This window comes from Coffea arabica, chromosome 11e, assembly GCF_036785885.1.
Source record: "Coffea arabica cultivar ET-39 chromosome 11e, Coffea Arabica ET-39 HiFi, whole genome shotgun sequence".
NCBI classification, from domain to species: Eukaryota; Viridiplantae; Streptophyta; class Magnoliopsida; order Gentianales; family Rubiaceae; genus Coffea; species Coffea arabica.
Window position 1 is genome coordinate 55776817 of NC_092331.1, and position 24848 is coordinate 55801664.

Here is a 24848-nt window from a genome sequence, read left to right on the forward strand (position 1 = left end):
CGGCTCGTCGAGCTACTCGACGAGCCTCAAGCCGGGAAAATGTGACTCGAAACTCGACTCGATTTGTAATCGAGCTATTCGAAACTCGACTCGAACTCGGTCAACCCGAGTTCGAGCCGAGTTGTTGACCGAGCTACTCGCGAGCTACTCGCGAGTAGCTCGGCTCGCGTACATCCCTATCCACCACCATTACCAGTTTACCACCACCCACAAAAATCTCCAAAACCCCGAATCCCACAAAATTTTTACAGATTCATCTTTCCACCGCCTCCCCCCCCCTTTATTTCTCTCTGTCTCTCTCTTCTCAAGCTCCACCACCATTACCAGTTTACCACCACCTACAAAAATTTCCAAAACCCCGAATCCCACAAAATTTTTACAGATTCATCTTACTTCCAAATTTGCTCCAATTCTTCTTGTTGTACTCCCAATCTGAAGATTATGATCAATCCCAATGAAATTACGAGTCTTACAATCACAACCCTCAAGAAACCTCAACTAATTATGATGGGTTGCACTAGCAGAAGTGATGGAATGAGGATGGCAACCGGTGGGAGAAAGAAGAAATCATGTGGGTGATTTTGTTGTCTGACTCGCGAGTTGACTCGGCCAAACTCGGTAAGTTTTACTGATTTCTTATTGATTTGAGTTGACTCGGTAAATATCGACCGAGTCAATCCGAGTCAACTCGGATTCCGGTGAAACGGCGATGCGGGTGTCGGTATCGTACCGGTGAGCCCCGTTCCGGTTATGACTCGGCCGAGTCCGAGTTGACTCGGCCGATTTGGCGAACCATGGATAGAGTTGCACAACTGTAGTGAATCTGCAAAAATTTCTGCTACAAGTATTGAAGTTGAAAGCCTTGATGTTGTCATCAAAAGCGATAGGCAAGTCTTTATTTGCATTTAGAATCACTTTGATTGAAACTTGAAGTTTATGAAGTTTATATTGACGCACCATTCCTGCACTTGCATTTCCTGACATTGTATGGATTGCCTGTGTCTGTGATGCCTCCAAAATCATGTCACAGATTTCAGCACTCAGCATAAAGGGAAGCTTTGAGCTGCGGCTTGCAATTTCAATTTCCCAACTGATCTGGAATTGCTTCTTGTCATCCATCTTGCTGAGGCTATTTGTAAATGCTGCATAAGAGAGTGGAAGGCCAGCCCCTGCCCCATCGGATGAAAGCGTTTCAAGGTCTTGGCATGTACCTCATTTATTTTATCTTGAAATTGATCTGAGATTTTCTCCTAGTCCTAGGTAATGATTGAGCAGGTAGCTACTAATACATCTTGTTGAATGTGAATGGACAAGAATCAAATGAATCCCATTTGGTTCGGAATGCTTATATTTTTGACATTGAATAAACACTATCCCTTAGTTCTTGTGGTACCTCCCAAGTGAACTGATATCAATTTTTACTTGTTTTATTACTCATCTTGATGTGTTTGAAGTAATCATCTACTGCATGTAAACAAAAATTCGTCAAACTCTCTCAATGTTCGCAAGATTGCTTGTTCCCTTGCAGGATATCTTTTAATCTTTTATAGGGTTTTACATAAAAAAGTTAATATGTTCGTTTAACATCACCTCCTCTGTCTCCTGATCTTTTGTGTCAGTAATATACACTATTTAAAGCTGTTTGATTTTGAGAAACAGGTTAAAAATGGTTTAGCATTACTTATTTCTGTTGTCAATATTCATTCCACGAGGTCAGTCCCAGAAAAGCGAGCAGGCATTTCGGTTTCAGCTCCTATTACAATGCCCAGTGCATCAGCAACCAAAACACATCAACTAACATTTGATTAGTTTGAGTTTGGGGTTTTGCAAAAAAGGCACTACTACCAAAACTAAAAGATGTTTTGTAGCATTATTTATCGTGGGTACACAATTTCATATTATTTTCTTGGATTGTATCAAGAGTACAATAGATAAGTTGGACATTTATTTATTTCTTATATATATATATTTTGACTATGATAAGTATTTTGGGACAAACAAAAATCATATAAAAGGGGACATAGGGAGTATTATTTGGACTTCGATCTTCCCATGTGTCTTGGTTGGTGAATGCGATCATTACTTGAGCAAACAGTTTAATCTACAGCGTAATGCACCATGGGGCTTGTTCTTGTCTGATGATTTCACTTGATTACTCTCAGTTCTTTAATGTTTTTGTTTGTGTTTATATCTAGATATTAGATTTCTTTTTATTAGCCAGAAAAAATAAAAGTCCATACTCTACCAAGGAGGGAATAGTTTTAGCTAATTCCATTTATTCTTTTTTTACAATCACTTTCCATAATCAACTCATGTAATTTCTAAATTGCAGAGTGAGTGTCCAGATGAATTGGTTAAAGTTATCAAGGAAGTTGTGAATAAAGCACTCGATGCTGTAAACCGTCCAAAGGAAGATCGTCTTGTCTCATGGTTTCTTAAACTTGAACATGAATTACTAGGTTATTCTACGAGATCAAGAAATGCCGAGAAAAATTCCATTGACGAGATGGCCAAGAAGTTTTTTGATGGGAAGAATGGCTTGCGCTTGGTTTTGTTGGAGACGTTAGAAAAGCTTCGTTCCTTCACGGGAGAGATTGATATGATCTGCGAGAAACTTGGTAGAGAAGATCTTCAATCGCAGAATGCTTCGTTTAGCATTTCACAGCCTATGACGTATTGTCCTCCTTATTTTCCTTTATCGAAAGGAAGAAAAAGAAATAAAGGAAGAAGAAAGTGTCATCGTAAGAAGACAAGCACCACGTCCATTGCCAATTGACAACGCGATTGACAAATTCTTGGAGAAGAGGAACTACATCTACATGAAGAAAGAAGGAAAGAAGCAATGCTTTTGAAGTTTTCTGAATATCGAACTTAACTTTTTCTACACACAGACAGACTACTTTTCCTTCCTGGAAAATGCATAATGACACAGACTACGTGTGTCTTCTGTAACGCATGATGAGCCTACAAAATGTTCTATTGAAAATTAAAAGTCAGGCAAGAGTAACTCCTTGGAGAATACTAAGCTATGCTGCTGATGTTCTACAACTACAATGTGATTGCATACAGCAATGCTCCTTTATTTTGAGGGGGCTGACTTCATATGAATCAGGAATGGATATCTGCCTGTTTTCCTTCTCCTCAAAAGTTAAAAGAACCATTTCTTCTTCTTTTGATTTCTGTGGATAAAGGAAAAGCAAAAGCACCATTTCTCGCAGTTGGATGTGAAAAGCTAAAATGAAGCATTTTGCATTAGAATATCTTCTCTACCAAATTTTCTCACATATCATATCAATCTCTCCTGCTGTGATGGCATGAAACCCTCCTAACGCCTCCAACAAAACCAAGAATGGAATGCTTCTTGACCTTTCCTGATCTGGTAGAATAACCCCAGAATACATCTTTGAACTTTCAAAAACTCGAGATGAGACGGTCTTTTGTCAAACAGCTTGCAGCATCAAGTGTTTTTTTTTTTTTGAACGACATCCCTCATGCTTTTGACCAATTCAGGTGAACATTCGCACTGCAATTCTCTCAAGCAACATCCAAAAAAACTGGCGTACAAGTTACAGCTGATTCACTATCCATTTCATTGAAAAAGATGATGGTCGCCTTGAGTTCATGACTAGCCTGAAGAAGCATAGCTCTTGCTGCCACACGAGACGGTAGTAACACTACTAAAATGTTGGGTAAATCACCCCAGGCGTTGTACAAGTCAGTGTCATTAAAAATGCTTCACTTTCAATAAGTTACTTCTCAACCAAAAAAAAAAAATCAATAAATTATAATATTATATATATAAGATATATAATATAATGATAATTTTGTTACGTGAGTTTATCCCATTTTTTTGGTTATGGCATGTTGTTAAATAATAATTGACCGAGAATTTATGTAATATCCAATATAAAAAAACAGATCCATGAGATTAAAATAATTTTTAAATTTTATCTCATGTTAAATTTTTTGCTAAATCTATTATCATTAGTGTTATACATATATAAAAATAAAGTCACGTAAAAAGTAAAGTAAAAGTGGGGATTGGGGCACCAGTGGCGTGGCGGGTGGAGCGGCAGACGGAGGAATTTTTTAGGTAATAGAACGGGTCCCAGCCACGCAGACGCTTTCCTGTTTTGATTGAAGCTAAAAAGTGCGCCTAAATGCTAAATTCCCCGGTAAACCGGGGCTAAAGTTGTAATGTGAATATGGCTCTTTGCGGACTGAAGTTTGAATAGAGTTGACCAGCGGGCTCCAAAGAAAACCTCCCCGCTTTCATGGTTTCTAATCTTGTCTACTACCGGTAGTAAATTTTCCGATCAGCCGCGACCAGCAAGCTTCTTCTACTTCAAAATTGAACTATTGGTACGATCTTTTTTTGCTTTTAGTAATTCTTTGATCTTACTCTTTGGATTTCTTCTTTCTTGAAATCAGATAACTAATGGAGCTTTTCCATCCTGTTGATCAGAGATGGCGACTTATGCTGCACTGGCTTCTCTTCTGCAAACGCTGGATTATCTACTGAAGTTCCCGTTGTTGATCCTCGAAGTTAAGAAAATGAAAGCCGAAGCTCTCAAACCAAAACTCGATGAATTCTTATTGCTTTTGACGGCAGGAGAACCCTCTGCAGTGTCGAGCTCGAGCTCGGGCTCTCGTCTGTGGGAGCTAATTGAAGAAACTGATCGATCTCTGCAATCGTCAGTAGAAGATTTTATTGAGGCACTTGGGAGGTCTCATTCAGCTGATACTTTGGAGATCAGACAAAGATTGCTACTATACTTTACTAGTAGTACAAAGCCAAAATTTGAACTTCTTGCGGAGGGAAAGCCTCAGATATTCAAGGAGATCACATCCTTGGAGGAAAATTTGAGGAAATTTCTCCACAGCACTGTCCAAGACTGCTTGTCTGGCAGGCCTAACCATTTCTTGTACCGATATGGCCATGTGGAAGAGGATCTAAATCCTCGAGAATTGCCAGATTTTTTTATACAAATTGTATATTCTCAAGTAGACAGTGAAACACCAGTAGTTGATTCCCCGTTCTCCTCACCAAGCAGTGAGACTGATGACCCCTACGTCGGCAAACTTGACTCGACCGTACAACATTCAAATGGAACCATCTCCTTTCCAGACCTTGAACAGCTGTTGTCGTTGGCATTTCGCCAGAGCCGACTTCCAGTAATTGTTAACAAGATGGGACATTTGTGGAGAACCTGTCGTCGGGTCGATGACAGCATCACTAGCTTCTCGAAAGCCACTTCCGATTTAACAACTCTCCACCAGGATATTCGGTTCTTGCTAACCTTTCTTAAGGAGGATTCTTCTAATAAATTCTGCCCTCATCATGAATTGCTGAAATGTATGAAAGATGTTGCAGATAGAGCAAGGGTTCCTGTCGAACAATGTAGGGTAGACTACCAAATCGAGTCCATTATGACGTACCCCTTTTGCTTATTGGCTGGGATTCCTGCAAAATTACAAGATTCTGGAAAGATTCTTGAGTGTGCAGTGGACAGGATTTTCTACGGAAAGAAGGGCATTTCCCAATATTTGGTGCAGGCATCAATGCAGATTCAACCCATTAAAGAAATGATTACAAAGATAAATGATGAGAGTTCAAGTGCGCACACATCAATTGGCAGCATGTCTCTACGCCATTCAAATAAGGACGACATTGTGGTGGGTCTTGATGATGAACTGGTTAGCCTCCTGGAGGGACTCACCAGAGTGCCATCAGGGCTAGAAATTGTGACCATTTTAGGGATGGGCGGCATTGGTAAGACAACTCTTGCTCGAAAAGCTTTTCGTCATTCTTACACTGAATATCACTTCTATTGCCGTGCATGGATCACAGTTTCCCAAGTATATCAAGTCAGAGATTTGTTACTGGGCCTTTTGGGCTGTCTTGGTCACTCCACTGATAAATTGGTAGAGAAAAACGACGCTCAATTAGCTGAAGTTGTGTACAGAAGTTTGAAAGGTAAGAGGTACTTGATTGTTATGGATGACATATGGAGTATCGATGCTTGGAATGATGTCAAAAGATGCTTTCCTGATGACAAAACTGGTAGTAGAATCTTATTAACCAGCCGCGTTACAGAGTTGGCTAGCTACGTCAATGCAAAGAAGCCTCCTCATTGTATGAGTCTTCTGGATACTGAGCAGAGTTGGGAACTGTTGGAGAAGCTTGTATTTGGGATAGCAAGTTGCCCACCTGAATTGGAGAAATGTGGAAAGCTTATAGCTAAACGATGCCAAGGACTACCACTAGCAATTGTTGTAATGGCTGGTGTACTTTCACGTGTCGTCAAGACATATGACTGTTGGAATAATTTTGCAGAGAAGGTATGCGCAATCATCTCCACTAATCCAGAAGAATGCCTGGATATACTTGCTTTGAGTTACAATTATTTGCCCCATCATCTCAAAGCCTGCTTCCTCCATATGGCGGCTTTCCCTGAAGACTGTGAAATAGAAGTTCAAAAGTTGATTAATCTATGGGCTGCAGAGGGATTCTCGGATCCCCAATCTTCAGAAAATCTAGAACAGGTGGCAGAGGAGTATTTGGAAGACCTTATTGGTAGAAACTTAGTTTTCATTGAAAAGGAGTGTTTTGGAGGAAAAGTCAAGACCTGTCGTCTCCATGATTTCTTACGTGAATTATGCTTGAGAGAAGCACAGAAAGAGGACTTCATGCATGTGATACAAAAGAGAGGTACCAAACGCTCTCGAGTAGGCTTGCGTAATCAGCATCGCCTCAGTTTCCATTTGGATCCTTACAGTGATGTGGCTGCGGCACCTGGAATCCCACACGTCTCGTCTTTTATGTGTTTCACATTGGGTACTAATATTGTTCCGAATATTCTGTTCTTTCAATTAGGCTTTAAGGTGCTTAGAGTATTAGACATATTCTTTCTGCATTTTGATTACTTCCCTGCCCGAATACTAAAACTGATTCATTTGAGGTATCTTGCGCTGAGTGCTACTTATGAGCTTCCTGCATCAGTATCACAACTAAGGAATCTCCAAACGTTGGTGATTCATGGTCCATGGCACTGCCGGGAGTCTGGCAGTAGCCCAACATTGTTACTGGAGTTTTGGAGTATGCCTTCATTGAGGCATCTCCAGTATAGTGTGACCATTTATTTGAAGAATCCTCCTGGAGCTAATAGTGAACTCCCTCAGCTATTTGTTTCAAAAAACCTACAAACTCTCTCTACCATCAAAATTTCATGCTGCACAAAGGAAGTTTTCAGTGTCATGCCCCATCTCAAGAAACTTGAAATTTGTGAGACAGAAGAAGACTGCGGCATATGTGAGCCATCTGTATTACTTGGGAATCTACAGTACTTGAAAGAGCTTGAAACACTTGAGTGTTGCTTCTACAAACAAAGAGTAGAAGCGCGGCAAATATCATTTTTTTCTGCCCTGCCATGTTCTCTTAGGCAATTGAGTTTAAGTTGGAGTTATTTGCCATGGGAAGACACGAGCTTGATTGGCATGTTACCCAGACTTGAGGTGCTCAAACTCAAACATTTTGCTTTCCATGGACCTAAATGGGAGCCAAAGACTAAAGGTTTTTGTCGTCTGACACGCTTGCTGATTGAGAACACTGATTTGGTCCATTGGGAAGCCACAGTTCATCACTTTCCACGCCTTCAATATCTAGTTCTGAAGTCCTGCAAGCTCTTGGAGGAGATCCCTTTTGATGTGGAGGAAATTGGTACCCTGCAGCGAATTGAGCTGCATCACTGTAACAAAACTACCGAGATATTAGCTAGAGAAATTCAAGAACAGGTTGAAGGCATCGAAGTTGTTATTAGAAGTGAGCGGTAAGTGAAAATTCTCGTCTAATTTCCTTGACTTCCTATGAACATCGGTGCAAATGGATGCAATTTCATTTGAGTAGCGTTGTGCTGTCTTTCCCTGCACCTGTTGTTGTTAATTGACAAACTGTTATACGTCTTCGATTGGTTTATGAAGCTACTTATTTCCTTCTGGTGTCTGTGACAGGAATCCAGACCGTGCATAAGAAGAAAATTCAGTTCCTCTTTTGAGGTGGACTTCCCACTCCATCTCAACTTCTCTGCTGCTCTCTTCTCTTCTACAAGCCATTGTGTAAGCATTTAACAATGCATTGAATGCGCAGTCTCTGATTAATTTATGTGCATGGGGAAATTTAGAATTGTGTATGATCTTGGTCAGCAGCTGACAAATTGCTTCCATTCTTCATTATATTTTTTCTTTCAGTATTACTACGTTTGTGTCTCTCAATTTATCAATTTTACTGAGAAGAAACTAGTTTCATTATGATTATCATGGATGATATGAGGTCCTTTCACAATATATTTGCTTGATGATCTTCTTGTGCATGCTCTTCTGCTTTGAAATGATAATTGTGCATGTGTTCGTCCGATTTTTGGTCACCGATGAACCAAGGTTGCGCTGCGCATGTTACCTCAACACCATGATACGGTGCTGATTTACAAGATTGAATATTGGCTGGGTGTATGTTATCAGTTCAGTACCAGGAAATTGGAAGGTTTATGCTTTTCTGCATAGTTTCCAGAAAAGGAATTTGCTTTGGAAATTCAATGCGAAAATATCCTTCTTGTCTTAGATAGCAAATTGACCAGTTAGGGAACTTCTAATTCATTTAATATTGGTTAGGAGCTAGGAGCTTCCATAACTAAGACACCTTTCTATTCCCCAAGAGCAGCTTCCCAAAATAAATGGCTGCAATATACGAATAAAGTCCCATCCCATCATCTGATGATACATTAATGGTCCTGCACTTGAAGTTCTCACACCCGCAACTATTTCTAAGATTCTGCCATAATATCCTATCCGAAGTTGGGAATCTCTTGTGAGTGGTATAGAAAAGTGTAATGTGGTTCTGGGAAGCAATGGTTGAATATGGGGATATGAAAGAAAGGCCCTGCTCTTGCGATTGGAGGAGGAGTATTAGAAACTGCTATCTCTGAGACGTTTCCGTATCACCTCAGCCAAAAGTTTAGGATTCCTACCATTTTTGTGAGCTGGTTCCTTAGGCTCTGAGAAACCTGGACAAGATTCACATCTCAGAATCATTTCGGTCTTCCAGGACCTTGATTGGTAGTTGCTCCCGAAGTTTCATTCCATCCTTTGATATCTTAAAAAAGACTGGTAACATGTGAAGCCAAGGAAGCCTACAGGGACATTTCATCCAAATGCCTAACAATCTTGTCCACTTCAGTCTCTTGTGGGACGATAACCGTGGTGGGAAGAGAGATGTTAGTTTGGTGCTAAACTTTTATAGTTCGATCAGAGTATAATTGAGGAGAACAAAGTGCACTTAATCCAAAAATGAAAATAATATGGGTCAGGTCCAACCCAATCAGTCAAACTTTTCTCTATTTTCCTCGATTTAAAATAAGAGTAATATTCACTTGCATTAATTTTTATTTTGGTCTCTGAATTTGGAAATAAGACGTTTTGGCCTTTAAAGTATAAAATGTGTTACACTTTAATTCCTAAAGTATAAAATTGGTTTCATCTTAATCCTCTTAAATGTAAAATCTATCCCACTTTAGTCCATAAAATATAAAATTTGAGCTAAATCTTCTATACATAAGTGTGTTTGGATTGCGTAGTTTTAAAATAAAATAATTTACTTTACAAATTTTAATCACCTTTTTATCTCACATACATCACATCACAAAAAGTGCTACAGTAATTATTTCAAATAAATCATTCAAATAAACTCCTACCCAAACAAACCCACCAAGTGGAGTTTGATACATTCCATACATGAAAAAATTTGGAATACAAAATCAAATTCAGATCTGTTTGGATTGCTATTTTCTGGAATTTTGCATAAAAATATATTACAACGATTTGATATATGCGAGACAAAAACGTGATTGAAAAATTTGTTCATAAAAAACGTAAAAAAAATTTTCAGGGGAAAATGACATTTCAAATAAAGTGGCATGCATGACCTATTCGTGTGTACACAAATAATGTAAGATCTCACCGAAAGAAAAAGACAATGTAAGAAAAATTAATCCATGAAATCTATTTCATTTCCCCTGACGATTTTACTTAAATAGGACAATCCTTTTTATATTTAAGGAACTAAGGCATCTCATTTCAAAGTATAGAGATGAAAGTGAAGTTTCGGGTAAAATTAAATAATGTAAAGTGAAATTAACTCCTAAAACAATAAAAAGATGGATTTCTCGAGTCACCTAAAATGAGGCCTCAACAACGGTCAATATTATCCATTGCCCCCACAAAAATTAAAAGCTATAAAATTTTACACATCCACACAGTGTAGCGAACAACTGTATCCACCAATTGGGGTTGGGCCAAGTGGTAAGCAGCTTGGTTCCGCTTAAGCAGGTCTCGGGTTCGAAACATGGCGTATGCAGCTACCCTTGTTGGGAGACTCACCCACCATAGCCAGGTGTGCGACCCGAGTCGACCAACGGATTAGTCAGGGCTTTGCCCTGGATACCGTGGCTGGCAACCAAAAAAAAAAAAAAAAAAAACTGTATCCCAGCACTTGACCAGAAGACTCTTCTTAGACCATGCCTCCCACCCCACCACGCATTAGAGGCTGGTGGTTTCCATGGGTTGACTACTATACGTAAAATGTGATCACTCTCGGTACTCTTCTTAGGTAAGTATATCAGTCAAAAACTTTTCTGTTTTTTTGACAATAAGGATCATTAATTTTTCTGAATTCTGATTGTGTTCCGCTTCTCTGCTACTGGTGATTTTTTTTTCTACGCCGATCAGTCGAAAGGGGTTCATTTTTGCCTTTTGATTGCTCGGTTAGGTGCTTATGTTCAACAAGTTTTTCTTTTATCCCGAATACATGCTTATCCCGTCTCTTGCTGGATATTTTTAACCAAAAAATTCTCCTTTTTATGCTTCTGGTTCCTGTAATTGCTTGTCTTTCAACCCTTTTTCATGTACCTTCAGATTTTGTTAATCGTCTTGGAGATTTTCCTAGTACAGCTGAGAGATGGCCTACGCTGCAATTGCTTCCCTGGTACAAACGCTGGAGTATCTGCTGCAATTTCCCTGTTTGGTTCTGGAAATGAAGAAGATGCAAGCGGAGGTTGTCACACAGAGATTCCGTCAAGTCTTATTGCTCCTGAAAGGAGAACCCTCAGCTTTGTGGATCACTGAAGAACCTGGAACTCTGCCATCCAGCTTTGAAGAATTTCTTGGGGCAGTTGGTCTGCCTGCTGAGTTCTTGGGGATCAAGAAAAGAACAGTGTCCTTGAGCTGGGGAATACTAAACTTGCTGGAGGAAAAGCCACCAATTCTGACGGAAATCGGATCTTCGGAGCAAGCCCTGAAGAAATTTGTGGAAACCACTGTCCTCGACAACCGGACAGATCGATCCAACTACGTTGTTGATCAAACTTCTCGTGAAACAGGGACTCTGTTATGCAGCTTTGAAGAATTTCTTCGAGCAGTTGGTCGGCATGCTGACTTCTTGGAGATCAAGAAACGAACACTGTCCTTGAGCTGCGGAATACCAAAATTGCAGGAGAAAAAGCCTCCAATTCTGATGGAAATTGGATCTTTGGAGCAAGACCTGAAGAAATTTCTGGAAACCACTGTCCTCGACACCCGGACAGATCGATCCGACTACGCTGTTCATCAATTTTCTTGTGAAGCAGCAAGAAAAATGCTTCGTGCCGTGGATGAGCTCAAACAGGCCATAATCTTTTTCTATGAAGTTGCTTCTGAGATCACAATTCTCTACCAGGATCTTTTCTCCTTGCTGAATTTTCTTGATGATTCTTCCGATAAATTCCAGGATCATGAATTGCTGAAATGCATCAAAGACGTTGCTTATAGAGCAAGAGATCTTGTTGAAGAATGTATCTTGGACAATCAAGTCGAGTCAGTAAAGACGTACCTCATTTGCACTTTGTCCAATAGTGAGTCACCATCTAGATTCCTACAGCAGGCAGTGGGGAAAAGTTCTCTTGAAACTGTGGTCAAGAGTGCCTTAGATGGAAAGAAGGGCATTCGTCTAGGTTTAGTTCATGCATTACAGGATGTTCAATCTATCAAGAGAATGACTACAAATATAGATGAAAAGAGTCTAAGATTGCAGGGATCAAGCGTCAGGAAAGCACCACTTAGTTCGAATAAGGAGGATATTGTGGTAGGTCTTGATGCTGAGCTGACGACTATCTTGGAGGGGCTCACTGGACTGCCAGGACTAGAAATAGTGACAATTTCTGGGATGGGCGACATTGGTAAGACAACTCTTGCTAGAAAAGCTTTTAATGATCCTTATATTGTTTATCACTTCTATTGTCGTGCATGGATAACAGTATCCCAAGTCTATCAAGTGAGAGATTTGTTACTAGGCCTTTTGAGCTCCATTGCACGGTCCGCTGATAAAATGGTTGAGAAGAGCAATGCTCAATTAGCTGGTTTTGGGTGAATTCTTAGTTTGTGATGGAAAAAAAAAGGAATTCTACAACGATGGCGATTTTTGGAGCGCTTTCTATAATTGGGGTCTTCGCATTCCCAGAATGCGAGCTCACTGAGCTCGCACTAAACACCGCCAAGACTCCATTTCAAAAAAAAAAAAGACAAAAGTAAGTTTGTCGAAGCAGAACGCCAAACATAGCTGTCGAACAGGAAAACAAAGAGTTCGGAATTGTACGTAAAAGCAAAACAAAGAAAACAGAGCTGGTTTCTGCACATCGAAACATCCAAAGACCGGAGCTGACCGGAGCATCCAAAGACTGGTTCCGCGAGTGCCGCTTCCCAAAATTTGCCTGCATTGCCGTCCCAACTCTCAAACAGCATAAAGGTTAGGCTTTTTCACTTGCAATGCCTCACTTATAGCATTTTAAGTTTAATTAATACTTGAATACTTGAATCCAAGACAAGTTCAGATTTGTGGTGAAATTTGGGTTTAAATTTGATGTGGGTTGTGCTTATTTTTGTAATTTTTGTGGTGGATTTGAGGATATACGTTATATTTTTTGAATTCGTACAATGTTTCCACTTTCCAATGTTGGAGCAGTTTATTTGCAGTTTCTGCAATTAGTGCAGAAAAAGCATGATCCGAGGTCGGATAAGACTCTACACAGACGGATCCGACCTCGGATCATTTGGATACGGGCTCGGATCCATAGTTGTTCACCCGGATCCGAGGGCTCGTCTGATCATCCGTTGAGACGGATCCGAACCCTGTTGGATCCGAGCGATGCCATAAATTATCCGAGCTCGGATTTTTGCATTTCATAATAAATGCGAGGTTTGGTTATTTTTTTTTTTAAAAATTTTTTTTTGGATGTCGTCGTTCGAAAATTCGAGCTCCGTGAGTTCGCATTTGCTGAATGCGAAGACCCTTTGTACGTAATCCCATGCTGAAAATGCCCCATTTGTTGAATTCTTTTAAAATTCATCATAATTTTTTGTGCTTAAAATCTATTGCGCAGCTATTACTTTTGGTCGAAACACTATCTACATTGGACATTGTATGTTTTGCAATTGGAGCTTAGAAATTTGGGATGTAGTTTACAGATTGGAGCTTTTGAATTTCATGGATATTTGGATTGTTAGCCCCTTTATAGGGGAGACTATGTCGATATTTTTGTAGATATTTCTTTGTGAGGGCAACTGACTATTAGGTAATTTATTTTATATTACAACTACCATTTCTTATGCATAAGGCTTAATTTGGATTTGAGTCAAGCCATTAGCTAATTTATGTTATATTACAGCTATTGGATGTTTTCGGTCACTTTGAAATTGTATGGTTTGTTTAATTTTGTTTAAGTAGAAAAGGGCGTTAGAACATGAAATACCGATTTATTTTAAGGCGAATTGATGGATTGAAAGTCAATGACCAACCTTGTAATGTTTTTTGTAATTGGCAAAATCTATAATGCTAAAAAAGTGGCAAAATATGCTACAGGGAAAAACATCAAACATGTAAGATTCATTGGTAGAATATCACATCATTGTCAATGTGGATCTTGTTATGCGGTGTGAATGTGGAGCCCAAATATATATAACTTCCGGTACATTTCTTACGCTTGTACATTTCTTACCCTGTTCGGATAGGTTGGCAGGGAGTTTTAGTCTATTTTTGCTTGCAATTTCTTGTTTCTTTGGATCAGCTTGACTTGTTTTTAAGAAGTCGAGATCTTTTTATGCCCGGTGAAACATAAAATATGCTTATAAATTGGCATGAATTCTTCAAGTGAAAAGGTTGAATGGTTCAAACTAAACTTGACATTAGCATGACCTTTGCTAGGGCACAATTTTATGAGATTTTCCAAGCTTGATGGTGCATCCAATGACTTTGCAAGTTTCTTATGTTACTAGTTATTACAATGTTTCTAGCTTATTGTTTCAAGTTAAAGAGATGGAATGCTAAGTAGGTTTTTCATGCCATATAATGCAATTTTGGATGGAAATCAATATCATACATGTTGCAATTAAGTTTGGCAGGGAGTTTAGCCCTTTTACAAGGGGAAACTTTGACGAAATTTTCTTAAATTCTTATTTAATTAGTGTGAGCAAGTTTACACGTTTTCTAATGAACGTTCAAACCTTTTTGGTATAGGTATTATGGCTCGCACAAGGAGGGCTCGCATTCGTACTCCTACTCCTTCCTCAGGTGAGGAACACACACCCTCTTTGCACGAGGAGTCACCTGAGGAAGAATCTTCCTCACCTGAGCCGCCATCTCGTTCTCGCCGGAAGACCGCATCTACTAGCCGTGACGAGCCACCGCCAGACTACGATACCACACGATTCACATCGATCGAAAACCAAGAGTGGTATGAAGCCGGACTGGACAAGGAGATCATCATTGAGAAACACTTGGCACCGGAGGTGGACGAGCACTATCACATTTCTACAGCATTCAAGAGACTTGGATGGGAGAACATCCTTCAGTTGCCCGAGCACTACTACCCCAACCTGATCCGGGAGTTCTATGCTAATGTAGAAAACAAGCAGAGCCACAGTGGCAACCTCATTGTCTCATGGGTTAGAGGCAGGAGAGTGGCTCTCAATCGAGATGCACTGAGACGCTTCGTCGAACTCAAAGACGAAGGCGACGACGTCAAATTGACCAAGGAGTTCAAAGCTAGAGATCCTTGGCAAGTGGGAGAGGCTGTGGAACGTCTAAAGGGGCAGTACCGTGAGCGAGGAAGTTCGAAAAAACTCACGGTATATGCCGACTCATTCGAGCATCGGTACCACCTGATCTTCTATCTTTTTACCTTTAATGTGGTGCTGAAAAAGAGTGGCAAACGGGAGATCCGAAATAGCGATCTCTATTTTCTGGATAAGATGATACATGGAGTGGGTAGGCAGTTGACCGGAATTCCTCTACCCAGCATTATCATCAGTTATATGCGGACCACAGCTCGCATGAGGGCCGGCGACACTTGTTTCGGATTTTCTCGACTGCTATCACTTATTTTTTAGAAGCTCAAGGTTCCTCTTGGAACCGAGAGAGCGGTTGTAACTAGGTCGGCCGAGGAGGTGAATGCTACGATACTCAAATCCTTGGGTATTTCTACGGATTTTGGAGCTACTTTGGTCCGGGATACAGGAGAAGCATCGACTTCCACTCAGCCTCCGCCTCACACTGAACCACAAGCGGAAACTCAAGGGACGGAGGCACAACAGACTCTTCCTCCTCCGATTCCGCGACCACCTCCTCAACCGCGCTCCAAGTGGCAAGAGCTCCTAAATGCCATTTGTTGTATGGAGACGCGAGTTGTCGAGCGCATTGACCAAACGGAGCCGATGATGACCGAGCGGCTCCACCGACATGATCGCCGTCTTCGTGCGATCGAGGATCATTTCCATATCCGCCGGTCTCCTACTCCTACACCTCATCAGGAGGAGGGCCATATTGGTACCTCACAGGGTCCTCATGGAGCCGAGGAGGCAGTAGACCCTCGTTCCCAGCAGCCATGAAGCTCTTTAGCGGATTGGATCTTTTATTTCTTTATTTTTCTTTTCTTTGGTTAAGACAAAGTTTGTAGATTTTATTTTTCTTTTAGTTGAATCATCTTGTGCTACTTATGGTGTTTGGTACCCTTGTTGTCTCATTTTGGACACAAATTGGATGATCGTGATGATTAAGGGCTTCAAATTGCATCACCACCTATTTGAGGGAAGTTTCAGTTTCTTTTACCTTCCTCTACAATGAGGACAATGTGTCTTGAAATGCATGATTTTAGTTGTTTATGGCTTCAAAATGTTGGAATTATATTCGGAGATATTGTACAGAGGATAATTTTTCTGAAATTCAGGATGTCGGCAGGGAGTTTCATCCATTTTTATGGGGAAACTCTGTCCAAATTTTTCGAAAACGTTTTCCAATATTTCATTGCAATTCTTCCAATTAAATGGCCAAATTGTTAAAATTTTAAGTGTCTAATTCTTCCTTTGGATAAAATGCTATGTGTATTTTAGAAAAGTTTAATTCTTATTTGGCTTGGAATGAATTATTATGCTATTAGGATTTTTACATTTTAGAAAGTATATTTGGTTAAATAAGAAAAATTATGCTTGAAAATGGCTTGAAAATGTTGTCTATGGCTTGAAAATATTTTACATTTTAGTTGTCCATGGCTTGAAAATGTTGGTTTTGTATTTGGAAATATTGTCATAAGGTTAATTTTCTTGAAATTGAGGTTGTTGACAGGGAGTTTTGTCCATTTTTTAGGGGAAATTCTGTCAAAATTTGTACAAAATATTGTCCAAAATTTCAAGTTAATGGCCAAAATGTTCAATTTTGCCCATTTTTTTGAGTTGATTAAATGAGTGGATAAATGCATTATTTTTTTGAGATTGTGAGGGACATTCCATATGAAGTTCATGCACGAGCTGAAATCAATGTGAAGATAGTCCAGAGGATAAAGTGCACAAGAAATTAGGAGCAAAAATGAAGGAAAAACGAAAGAAGCGAAAAAATAGGAAATTTAATGGAACCGATCCGAGCTCGTATCTGTGAGAGCTAAGACACATCCGATCCCTCGTCTGTACTTCTGTAGGAGTGTATCCGAGGTCAGAAGATCTGACCTCGGATCCATCATGGGAAGTCCTCGGATCCTAACGATCCGAGCTCGGATTTATATTCAACCTTCCGATCCAAGGATCGGATCTGTCTCTCTCTACAGCCAGTGTCACACCCGTTTTTCTTTACCTTTCTCACAACTTTTGCAGCTATTTTGAGGGACACAAATCTGTGGCACATGCTTCTGCAACAAAACAGAAGACCAAATGAGTTGTAGACAAAAGAAAATATCACATCTTTGATTCTGCTACTGACTACTTTAGAGATACCACTCAGGGTTTGAGGCTTTTAGGATTCAGGATTTTACGGTTTCAGAGATCAAGAATTAGTGTTTTACGAGAATAGTACTCACACCCGTTTGATTTTAGTAGGATTTTAGTTTGACAATAGTGTGCCTTGATTAGGACTTTAGATTTTTAATGAAAATAGTAATCCTATCGTGCCGCAAAAATATTTTTTAATGGACATTAATAAAATTACAACCTTGATTTAATGTTTTAGGGTTTACAAGGATTTGGTTTCTAAGATTTACGATTTAGTGTTTTACGGCTTTAGCACTTAGGGTTTTAGGGTTTTTGCTGCAGTATAACTTTGTCTTCATTATCGCTTTATATTTTTAATCAAAATAGTAATCCAGCCCAAATATTTGTAAGTTAGGTAACACACGCAAGATTTAATCGCTAGATCTTTGCTTTCATTTTTTTCCTTTTCCTTTTCAACTACCAAACAAATAACATGCACTTCATAAAAATAACTTATATAATTTTTTTTAAATAACATTGCGTTATGAAATTTCTAAAATTACAGTTGAAATTGTAACATATATTAATGACTATTAACTATTATATTCTTATAACTAATATTCATCGGTGTCAACAAATAAATACGATTCATTAATAACAAAGGAAAATTAGAATTTGATCAAAAAAATTTATTTTATACAAAAGGAAAAACACTTAATATTTTATTCACAACAAATACTCAACACCTTACATGTTACCAATTTCATTCTATTTTTACATTGATCTATAAAATAGAAAGAACATTGATCTATGAAATAGAAAGAACTATCATGTGTACTTTTTCCACCATTTAAATGTATTATAATTAAATAACGTATTTTCAACCGTACAATTACCAATTTTTGTTATTATCAAAGAATTATGCATCTATAGTAAATTATATTAAAAAGATTATTGTTAATCTGATTTTGTTTTAGCACATATTTGATGACTTTAGCCACGTGCAATTTTAAAATAAAAAAAAAACATTATTCCTCTAAACATTACAGATTTTTAAACAAAATTTCTCTAACCTTTATCCGAAAAATAAGATTTTCGTACAGATTTTAAAATAAGATTTTACTACCGACACCATTTTAGTAAAGGCAACTTCTACAAAACAAACAATATTTACATTTACTTTTATATTTTTTATGGAGCTCGTAGATATCATTTTCAATTTTTTTCCTAACATTTTTGAATTTAATTTTCTAAAAGTCATACTTATAAATGCGAAATCCAACAAAAAAGTTAAATACAATTTTTGCAGGTCAAATTTAACAAATGCGAGCTATTTGCAAAATTTTAAATATTTGCAACATTTTTTTAAAAAAAAATTAAAAGCTTTCTGGAAATAATTCCCTAGATCTCAAAAATTAAAAAAAAAAATAGAGAAGAGCTCGCATTTGCTTTCTGGAAATAATTCCCTAGCTCTCAAAAATTAAAAAAAAAAACATAGAGAAGAGCTCGCATTTGCGGAATGCGAGCTCAATAAGTAGAGCTCACGAATGCGAAGACCCCTGGACGGAATCTAACGCCAAAATCACCCCTTTTGTAGAATTTTTTTTAAATTCATCACAAAATTAGAAATTTTTCGCTGAAGTTGTATACAGAAGTTTGAAAGGTATGAGGTATATGATTGTTATGGATGACATGTGGAGTATTGATGCTTGGAATGATGTCAAAAGATGTTTTCCTGATGACAAAAATGGAAGTCGAATAGTAGTTACAACTCGGTTCATGGAGTTAGCAACAAATGTGAGTCCCAAAAAGCCACCTCATTGCATGAACCTTCTGAGTGCAGAACAAAGCTGGGAACTATTGGAAATGCTCATCTTCGGGACAGCAAGCTGCCCCCAAGAATTGGTAGGAGTTGGAAAAAAAATAGCTAAGAGATGCCGGGGATTACCTCTAGCTATTGTCGTTGTTGCTGGTGTTCTCTCACGTGTCATCAGGGAATACAATTATTGGAATAATATTGCAGAGGAGGTTAGCTCAGTTGTTTCTACTGATCCAGAAAATTGCTTAGATATACTTGCTTTGAGTTACAATTACTTGCCCCATCACCTGAAAGCCTGCTTCCTCTATATGGGGATTTTCCCTGAAGATTGTGAGATTGAAGTTTCAAAATTGATTAATTTATGGGCTGCAGAGGGCTTCTTATATTTGGATTCAGAGAAACAGTTGGAACAGATTGGAGAGGATTACTTGGAAGACCTTATCGGCAGAAGCTTAGTTTTGGTTGAAAAGAAGCGCTTTGGGGGGGAAGTCAAAACTTGTCGCCTCCATGACTTCTTACGGGAATTGTGCTTGAAAGAAGCTCAAAAGGAGAACTTCATGCATGTCATACAAAGGAGAAGTGCCAAAGGTGTTCAAACAGGCATGCGTAATCAACGTCGTCTGAGTTTCCATTTGGATCCCTACAGTGATGTGTCTGCAGCACCTGCAATCCCACATGTCTCATCTTTTCTGTGTTTCACACTGGGTGCTAATATAGTACCTGATATTCTATTCTTTCAGTTAGGCTTTAAGTTGCTTAGAGTATTGGACATATTCTTTCTGCATTTCGATTACTTCCCTGATCAAATTCTAAAACTGATACATTTGAGGTATCTTGCACTCAATGTTACTTATGAGCTTCCTGCCTCAGTTTCCCAATTGAGGAATCTCCAGACCTTAGTCATTCATGGTCCATGGCTTTGTCAGGAATCTGGCGGTAGCCCAACATTGTTACTGGAGTATTGGAATATGCCTTCACTGAGGCATGTGCATATTACTGCAGCTTGTCATCTAAAGAATCCTTTCACTGTACAAGATACCTTCCTCGTCCATTTGCTTCAGAACACCTGCAAACTCTCTATACAATACAATTTTCATGTTGCACAAAGGAAGTTTTCAGTGTCATGCCCCATCTTAAGAAACTGGGAATTTGTGAAACTAAAGAAGACTACAGCACAGACAGTTTGTCACAAGTCCTAAATAATCTTGTTTGCTTGCAAGAACTTGAAACCCTCGAGTGTTCCTTCCACACACAAAATAGAGAAGTGCGAAAGAATTTGGGTTTGGCTGCTTTGCCAGTGACTCTTAAGCATTTGAGTTTGAGTTGGAGTTACTTACCATGGGAAGATATGATCTTTATTGCCATGTTGCCCAACCTTGAGGTGCTTAAACTCAAAAATTATGCTTTCCAAGGGCCAAAATGGGAGCCAACTGAAGAAGGTTTTCATAGTCTAAAGCACTTGCTAATTGAAAACACTGATTTGATCCATTGGGAAGCAATAATAGTTCGCCACTTTCCATGCCTTCAACATCTTGTTCTGAAATCATGCAAGCTCTTGGAGGAGATCCCTTTTGGTGTTGAGGAACTTGGTACCCTGCAGCGGCTTGAGGCCCACTATTGTAGTGAACCTATTGAGAATTCTGCTAAAGAAATTCAAGAACAGATTGAAGGCATTGATGTTATTATCAGAAGTGATCGGTATGTTAAACACTCTCCTTGTATGATTCTTGACTTGTGATCTTTTACTTGCATCTGATAGTTTGAACTTCAGTTAAGACGGAAGCACTTTGATTCAAATGGTTTATGTCTGAGATTCGAGTAGTTATGTCTTTTCCTGCGCCTAATATTGCTAATGGCATTCTTTTCTTTCCTTCTGTCTTTGAAGCTACTTATTTTTCTTCCCCTTCTTGTAACAGGAATCCAGACTCTGCATAAGGAGTGCTTTCAATTCTTCTCTCTCTCTTAATATCCAATGTTTACAACTTCTTCGTTTCCAACTTTCTTTCCAAATAACCATTTGTAGGACTTCGCTCTCTTGTGGCAAATGCACTGTGACTGCCAAATGCATATTCATGGTTTTAGTCTTCAGTTAGGATTTGACAAGTTGGTACTCCCATTCTACGTCTTCTTGATGCCTGTTTCAGTAGTACCATGTTGATGTCCTGCTTGATTATCTATTATGGTTCAGATGAGTTTCATGACTGTTAACATGTATGTCATGAATTCCTCTCACAAGAAGCTTTGCGATAATAATCTTTGTGTATGTTCCTATTTATTGGATGTAATCCTTTCTTCTGCAAAGAAGTTACTGATGGTAGACGTTGTATGTTGGCTCAGCTCATGTTATCTGTGTATTATAATATTAAATTTTAAGCAATAGAGTGTTTTAATAAAATTTCTCCATCAATCCAGTGAAATATATAAAATCTGAACTAGTTTGATATGCATTCAGAAGAGAGAGAAGCCTAGTCGAATAATGAAAAAGACAAACAGATTTGAGTTGTTGTTACGAGTCTCAAATCTGCAGTGAAAACCTATACATCTCAACCAGGGTTCAGGATTCAAGAACGAGACATAGGAAACAGAAACAAGCTTCTGCTTAGAAGTTGGCTTGCAATATTCAGCTGTGAGAAATGTTGTATCATTCAGGAAAACAAACAAGCTCCAAATTTTCAGTTTGCAATACGGTTAGTATGGGTGGCCTATGCCATTGCTTCTCTTTTGTAAACGCTGTAGCATCTGCTGTGCTTCCAAATTAAACAATTGCAGGCTCGAGATTTCTGTAGAAAAAATGTTCGTTGATTATATGAATATGCACTTTAGAAGAACTATACAAGGGATTTCGAACGTGAATATGCACCGGATCATTTGTATTTTCCCGCTATAATTTTGTTTTGGATTCAGTCACAAACTGGAATTAGTAAACTTAAAGCTCCAGCATTTGACGGTCAAAGTATCCCACAAATTTCAAGCACTTTGAAACAGAAGTTGCACAGTTCATATTTACGAAGATCTATTTCTCTTATATGAATTGTGTACCAGCTCAGGAGAAAAAAGAGGAAAAAAAAAAAAAAAAGAGAAAAAAGGGTCACTTACTTTTAACCTCAAAGAAAAAAAGGAGAGATAGGTAAACTTGAATTATTTAATTTACACAAAAAATCGATACAAATGCAATTTACAGTAACTAATTCAAACTACTTGGAGTGGGTAATAGTTCCTTTAGGAATGCAACCAATGCTACTCCCTTAGCAAGGCCCGGTGCAGCTGTTCTAGGACTCCTAAAAGAGATAGGTCCCCTCAAAGAAAATTGAGAAGAAAAGAAATTAAAGACGGAGACGTTTGGCACTTGGGGAGACTTGGTTGCTTCATCTTCGTTGACCACAAGTTCTCATCGCCGGCTTTCTTCTAGCAATCGTGATGCCGATCATCAAAGTCCGTTCCTCCTCTGCTGCTGGTAAGCTGTAGCTTCTCTCTCGCATTCGTAGTTGTCAGGCCCCGGTTTTTTTGCTTTCTCCTACATGTTAGTATGCTCTTTTATTTTTTATTTTTTCCGATTCATTCATATTTACTTATTTAGTATGCTCTTTCTCCTACACTTTCTTTTGCTTTGTCCTAGGTGATTCATTCATGTTATTTTCTTTTATATTTACTTATTGCAGTCCGGTTAAATCTTTAAATCCAAACATGCAGGGTGATTTATTTGTTAATTTGCTATTGATTACATCGGGTAGGATTGACGGAGGGAAGGATGGCTTACGATGACGTTGTTTATCTGTTGGTGGAGGAGGTGGACGAGTTAACTACTATCCTAGGCAAAATACTGAATATCAAGGTATTGCAAGCCAAGTTATTTATAGAAAAAGTTGTTGAGGTCATCAGAGTATTGGAAATGGAAGGACCCCCAACTTTGCCGGACCAATTAGTAGAAGATATTGCACCTCTTGCATTGCCTGTAGGAGATTTTGCTCGGAGAACTAAGCTACTAATTACTTCACCGCTATATGATGAGTATAGAATGAATATTCGTCGCGGCTGGGAACGAATGCTATCAAGAGAAGTGCCAGAATTAGTAGAACAGATTGGTTTAAATGAGAATAAGCTGGAGAAATTTCTTGATGAATCTGACTTCTACAGCTCCTGGGAAGATTTACGCCACAATTCAGCCTTCCTACCTTGTCGTGACGCGGTGATGGATCTGCTTCAGTCTTGTCGAGAACTCAAAGACGCCATGAACTTTTTCAGTGAAGTGGGGACTGAATCAGCTTTTCTCTGCCAACATCTAAAGTTCTTGCTGTGCTTTGCTGAGCTGTGCGGGCGTTCCAATGAATGGCGTTGCCGCCAATTTGTGAACGGCATCATGGATGTTGCTAACAAAGCTCTTGATGCGCTGGAATGTGCAGATATAGATAGTCTTAGGTCAGAGATGCGGGAATTTAAATCGAATGTATATGCTTCAGCCGAGCTTGTAAAGGAAAATTGTGTCGAGAAGACGGCCAAGGAATTTTTTGATGGGAAAAATGGAAAGCGATTGGTTTTGTTGGAGACTTTAGAAAGGCTTCATTCCTTCACGGAAGAGATTGATACTACTTGTGGGAAACTTGGCAGCGAAGATCGTCAATCGCATAACGCTTCATTTGGAAGAAATGGTTTTCCTTCACTGTCTGTGATTCGTGAGAAGTTTGCTAGAGGAGATCTTCCTTCACTGCCGATCACGTATTATCTACGTGCTTTTCCTTTAATTGAACGAAGAAAAAGAGGGAGAGTTAGTGTTAGGTCTGGTATCAGGCGACCTAACAAACAGGTTCATTATCTGCGTGCTTCTGGAGGAAAAAGAAGAAGAGCGTCTAATATCATACTAGAGCGGCAAATGAATCGAATTGAATCGCGTTTTGATCTAATCGAGCCGAGTCTCGGTCTAGTTTTATCAAATTCGAACTCGAATTCGAACTCGACAAGCTGCCAATCTGAATATCAAGTTCAAGGTCAAACTCTAGCTCTAATTCGAGCTCGTGCGCTCGAGCTCGAGCGAGAGCAAGAGCGTGAGCGAGAGCTCGTGCTCGTGCTCGAGCGCAAGCTCGAGCTCGTGCAGCTTGAGCTGGAGCTGGCAATCGAGCTCGTGCAGCTCGACCACGAGCGCGAGCGCCAGCTCCAGCTCGAGCTCGAGCTCGAACTCGAGCTCGAGCTACAGCTTGTGCTCGAGCTCAAGCTCGAGCGCCAGCGCGAGCTCATGCTCAAGCTCGAGTGCCAGCGCCAGCTTGTGCTCAAGCTCAAGCTCGAGCGCCAACGCGAGCTCATGTTGCTCGAGCGCCGGCTCGAGCTTGTGCTGCTAGAGCGCCGGTGCCAGCTCAAGCTCGAGTTCGAGCTCGTTCGCCAACGCGAGCTCGTGCTCAAGCTCGAGCACGAGCTCGAGCTCGAGTTCGAGAGCGAGCGCAACTCGAGCTAGCTCAAGCGCTTAAAAAAGACTTGAGTTTGATGTTGATCGAACTTAAGTCGAGTTTTGACTCCAGCTGCTCATGAGTAGCTTAATTTTTTTGCCGCCTTAAACAAGATCTAACAAACAGGTTAATTATCTACGTGTTTTTCGAGGAAAAAGAAGAAGCGTTGTTAGTGTTAGGTCTAGTACTAGACTGGTTAAGCGTCAAGTTCCGACAATGATGACAAACTATGTTAATAGAACCAGAATGTATGTGGTATTGCTGCCACAAATGGAGAAATA

General features: G+C 39.4%; 4 protein-coding genes and 1 long non-coding RNA gene across 6 annotated transcripts; all 5 read left to right on the forward strand.

The window, feature by feature from the left end:
- Window positions 1-148: 148 nt before the first annotated feature.
- LOC140021041 (uncharacterized) lies at window positions 149-1394 on the forward strand. Its single transcript, XR_011825020.1, has 2 exons — window positions 149-887; window positions 1031-1394. It is a non-coding gene; the product is annotated as an uncharacterized lncRNA (long non-coding RNA).
- A 2719-nt stretch (window positions 1395-4113) lies between these two features.
- Window positions 4114-8369, forward strand: LOC140020970 (putative late blight resistance protein homolog R1A-3). The gene is made up of 3 exons (XM_072071640.1): window positions 4114-4362; window positions 4466-7829; window positions 8011-8369. Exons 2-3 carry the CDS (start codon window positions 4468-4470, stop codon window positions 8027-8029), a joined length of 3381 nt encoding a protein of 1126 aa, XP_071927741.1. The 5' UTR covers window positions 4114-4362; window positions 4466-4467; the 3' UTR covers window positions 8030-8369.
- A 1959-nt stretch (window positions 8370-10328) lies between these two features.
- Window positions 10329-12469, forward strand: LOC140021702 (uncharacterized). Of its 2 annotated transcripts, none has more exons than XM_072072999.1 (2): window positions 10329-10660; window positions 10966-12469. In XM_072072999.1, exon 2 carries the CDS (start codon window positions 11009-11011, stop codon window positions 12452-12454), a length of 1446 nt encoding a protein of 481 aa, XP_071929100.1. In that variant the 5' UTR covers window positions 10329-10660; window positions 10966-11008; the 3' UTR covers window positions 12455-12469. The 2 variants fall into 2 exon arrangements, with proteins under 2 accessions (XP_071929100.1, XP_071929099.1); XM_072072998.1 differs by having other exon boundaries at window positions 11002-12469.
- A 6485-nt stretch (window positions 12470-18954) lies between these two features.
- Window positions 18955-21229, forward strand: LOC140021704 (putative late blight resistance protein homolog R1B-16). The gene is made up of 2 exons (XM_072073000.1): window positions 18955-20830; window positions 21049-21229. The coding sequence occupies exon 1, from the start codon at window positions 18979-18981 to the stop codon at window positions 20329-20331; it is 1353 nt and encodes a 450-aa protein (XP_071929101.1). The 5' UTR covers window positions 18955-18978; the 3' UTR covers window positions 20332-20830; window positions 21049-21229.
- Window positions 21230-22416: 1187 nt separating this feature from the next.
- On the forward strand, window positions 22417-24575 carry LOC140021408 (uncharacterized). Its single transcript, XM_072072172.1, has 2 exons — window positions 22417-22586; window positions 22864-24575. The coding sequence occupies exons 1-2, from the start codon at window positions 22550-22552 to the stop codon at window positions 24573-24575; spliced, it is 1749 nt and encodes a 582-aa protein (XP_071928273.1). The 5' UTR covers window positions 22417-22549.
- The last annotated feature ends 273 nt before the right edge of the window (window positions 24576-24848 follow it).